Genomic DNA, 3922 nt, shown 5'->3' with positions numbered 1-3922 from the left:
TTTTTCAAAGAGGCTTCTAAAGTGCTTCTCTATGTCGGCTATCTTTAATGGACATTGCTTGGGAGCGTCGGCGTTCATAATGCTCTGTACCACTTTTTTCCTTCTATTATAATAGTTGTATTGAGCTAGCTCATAGTGGTACTGTTTCTGCCGACGGTTTCTGTCTGCCTTGTTAGCTCTCTGCGGATTCGACACTTTCCCCGCTCCCTTGTCGGCCATTTCGAATTACAAATAATAAATGTTAATGTTTTATATGATTTATATTATGTGTACTATTATAATATTGGTTCTGTTTGAAGAAGCAAAACAGAATGGTTTTAAACGAGGGGAGGGTTCATACATGACGTATGGTAGGATATGGAGCAGACTTTCTCACTGTTAGTATAGAACGCTTTCGCTTTAGCGTTCTCACTGTCGGATGCTGCTGGTAGAGAAGCACTAGGATCTCTTGGGGTCCTGCTTTGCCTTCACGTGAGGGCAAAGTTTGGTACAAAGTTCCCTGTTCCTAGAATAAAGGCATAGTATGAATGAACACTTATGACTCTAATACCCATTGCCATTCATGATGACACTTTGAAATATTATTCTGCTACAATTTAAGATAATAATATCGATTGTATAAATTACTTAAGTAATTATATGCATTTTTTTTCATATGCATCCGTCCTTTCCCATACTTGACTTGTTTTTACGGTCTCAGAGATTTGGTTGTTATATCTTATAAATATATGACATATGTAATTATATGATATAATGATCCCCAAAATTCGACATATTGTCCACTAATTTTCAAATTTTTGACTTTCTCCAATTTATACGTGGTACATTACATTAAACGATGGTAGATGTGAAATAAGGAACTACAATTATCTTTTTTCATTTTATTATTATAAAATTGTATTTTTTTTTTTTTTTTTGGACTTACGAGGCATCGAAGCTTACTTTCATTTTTTGTTTATTTTATAATTCACCTATCTAAACTGATATCTCTATATCTCGGACAATATGATTTTCTCCGTGCCTGTCTGTTTTATAGAAGTTTCAAATAAATTATTGTGTAGTTTCATCATATTACAAAATAAAATAAAACTTTTTATTCCAGAAAGAAGAGCTTCGCCGCCCCACGGGATCAAGAAGAGGAGCAGCTTCCTACCCTGGCATCCGTGGCCTTGGCGTCCAACGAAGAGGATGTCATCTTCATTGAGGTCGATGGAGGCCTGGAGAGTGTCCTTTACCAGCAGTCTGACCACCTGGAGGCCTACCCTCCGGGCAGAGTATAACAGTTCCTAACATGTGATAATATATCATAATGAATATACCATAATGGATTATTAAATTATCGTTTGTTATTTTATCAATAAAGATATTTTCATGAAATGTTATCTTTCTTTGGACCTTAAATATATGTATTACAATAAAATATCTCAAGCGACATACTATAAAAACTGTTGTCATATTGTTGCGATCTCAATACATCTCAATAGTTTTCAATTAAGCCCTGATATTTAAACAACCTTTAGGGACGAGATAATAAAACGTTATTTTAATTCTTTAGAATATACTTTCACAAATATGACATCCAATAGACTAAATAAATGGCGTTGACAACCAGCGAAATTATACGTTGGTACAAATGAGCGAACCTACTGGTTTGAAATAACGTTATTTGTATTATAAAAAAAGAAATATCCGTTAACTAAATTTAAAAAATAACATTCACACATGGAGCAAAGTTCGTGAATATGATTTAGGAAGAAGCTATCCGTTAGTAGTAGTCCAATGATAGATTTATTATGTTGAAATATCACGGGGTCATTTCCTTTTCTGACGGCGAGGAGCCAGTTGTTTTGGATGAGAGGTTAATATTAAAGCATTTGAGATATACTGCAGTTTATTTTGGAATGATAGAATATTTTGTGCCAATTCATTTGAAAATGAAAAATTAAAGCATGAGATGAAATAGAATCAAGAACGTAAGTACGTATTTAATTTCATATATTAATCATTATGAACTGTAAAGGATGCTCAAGACTCGATTCAAGATCAGAGATTTTCTTTTTCTTGTGAATTTCTAAATGAAAATTAGCAAGTCTAAATTGTGGTGAAAGATGTAGTTTTTAATTTTTTTTTTTTATAGAGAATACAATTCTTATCGGGAATTCCAATGGAAATTTCAATAAAAGATTTTAGCATATGCTTTAATTTTAATACTATTTTATATCTGTGATTTTGTCTGCCTATCATTACTACGGACGATTTGTACAAACGATATGGAAATTCAAACGAACTTAGAACAAAAATCGTTTGAGAATGCGATTTCCCTTACGAACCCGCCATCATAATTGAGGAGTTGTGTTCGAGAAAATCCTTTATCGCAAAGCAATTAAATATCTCCACCTTATCAAGGATTCTCAAATTATGTTGACGGATTCTTATAGGAAATTTAATTCTCAAACCATTGTGTTCTTTATGTTTGTTCGATTTAACTTCGACCCTACTCGTGCATAAATCTTGAAAAATGTAAAGAAAAAATGAAGTTTTGGGTGAGCTAAACCTTCAGGAAGATTTGTATTGGAAAAATCAGAGATAAAAAATCGTTTTAAAATCAAAATCCTGCGAAAAATATCTTTCTATTTGAAATTCCAGAGTTAAGTGAGCTGGAGAAGAACTGGGATAGGTAACGAAATCAATTATAATATTAAAAGAAAGGCCATTAAATCTATAACTAACACCTACCAACTTCCATTTTGAATTTCTCGAAACTAAAGATACATACAGGGCAACTCTATGAGTAAGGCGGCTCATAGTTTCTGTTCTCGTGCCTGAGATTGAATCCGGCTATGGCAGATAACTATTTATTCTATTACTTTAGCCGGGAATCAACCCTGTAGGTTCGAGAGCCCTCCTTGGACACACTCAGAAATTGGAGAAAAACCTGGCAGATGAAGGTAATCTTGGACAAACTACCTGCATTTATAACCTTTGTTAATGAAATGGCACTTACAAAGTACTAAACCCCTGACTATCCGTGTGTTATGGGTGTTGATCACTCTGTATTATGAACATAAATTTACAAAAATGCTGGATGAAACTCAGAGAACCCCGAGTCAGTCTCCTCGCCCCACGAATTAATAATAAAGTCAAATTGCAGGAGATGCTCAAGATTAAGAACGAACCTTAAGAGTCTTAAGGACTTAAGTGGAAAAGTGGACTTCGAGGGTACTTAGACGAAAATATTCACAAGAAACCTCTGGATGCTGGAAAAATGATGGATGAAATCAATACTTGGAAAAAAGACCTGGGTGATTAAACAATTCTTGGGAAAATGATGGATGAAACCAAGGTTACCAGAAGTCAGTCCTGTCACCTCACGAATTGATAATAAAATCAAATTTCAGGAGATCCTAGGGGATCTTTCTTTATCTCTATTATTGAAGATAGTTGCGGTTGATTAAGAACGGATCTTAACTAAAGAACTTGAGCGGAGAAGTGGAATTTTAGGGTACTTATACAAAAAGATTAACAAGAGACCTCTGGATTCTGCCATTCTAACATTGAAGGTAGGTTGCAAGGACGAAGCTAGTTAAGAATTGGAAATATTTATTTGAATAGGAAAGAGTAAACTTGAAGGGGCGTGTAAAGTACATAAGGCATATTTAGAGTATTGTTAGTAAGAATATTATATTGGATATTTATGAAATTTCATATAGTATTACTTCTTACAGTTGTTTCCTCGGTATCATGAGAAGCTAGCAGAAGACGATTACGGCACGACCTGCTTATCAAACTAATTTACGAGATGATACCTAGAAGAGCTACCCATCATTTCGAAAGTAAAAGTAATAATGAGAAGGGATTTTTGTGAGAAGTGATAATTAGAGTTGGGCTACACCCTATTTATCGATAATTTTCCATCGATACG

At 34.1% G+C, this 3922-nt stretch overlaps 1 protein-coding gene across 1 annotated transcript in view; it reads left to right on the top strand.

The window, feature by feature from the left end:
• The window catches only part of LOC106684888 (zinc finger protein 91), a 119748-nt gene extending 118383 nt beyond the window's left edge, over positions 1–1365 (top strand). The window contains exon 12 of the mRNA XM_014427201.2: positions 1103–1365. Coding sequence (XP_014282687.1) covers positions 1103–1280 — 178 coding nt within the window. The 3' untranslated portion in view covers positions 1281–1365. The remainder of the gene's footprint in view (positions 1–1102) is intronic.
• Positions 1366–3922: the final 2557 nt, after the last annotated feature.

Source organism: Halyomorpha halys, unplaced genomic scaffold (assembly GCF_000696795.3).
Source record: "Halyomorpha halys isolate HHAL.00 unplaced genomic scaffold, Hhal_1.1 Scaffold626.1, whole genome shotgun sequence".
In the NCBI taxonomy this organism is placed as follows: Eukaryota; Metazoa; Arthropoda; class Insecta; order Hemiptera; family Pentatomidae; genus Halyomorpha; species Halyomorpha halys.
The sequence above is the reverse complement of the archived record's forward strand: the minus strand, read 5'-3'. Positions and strand labels throughout refer to the sequence as shown.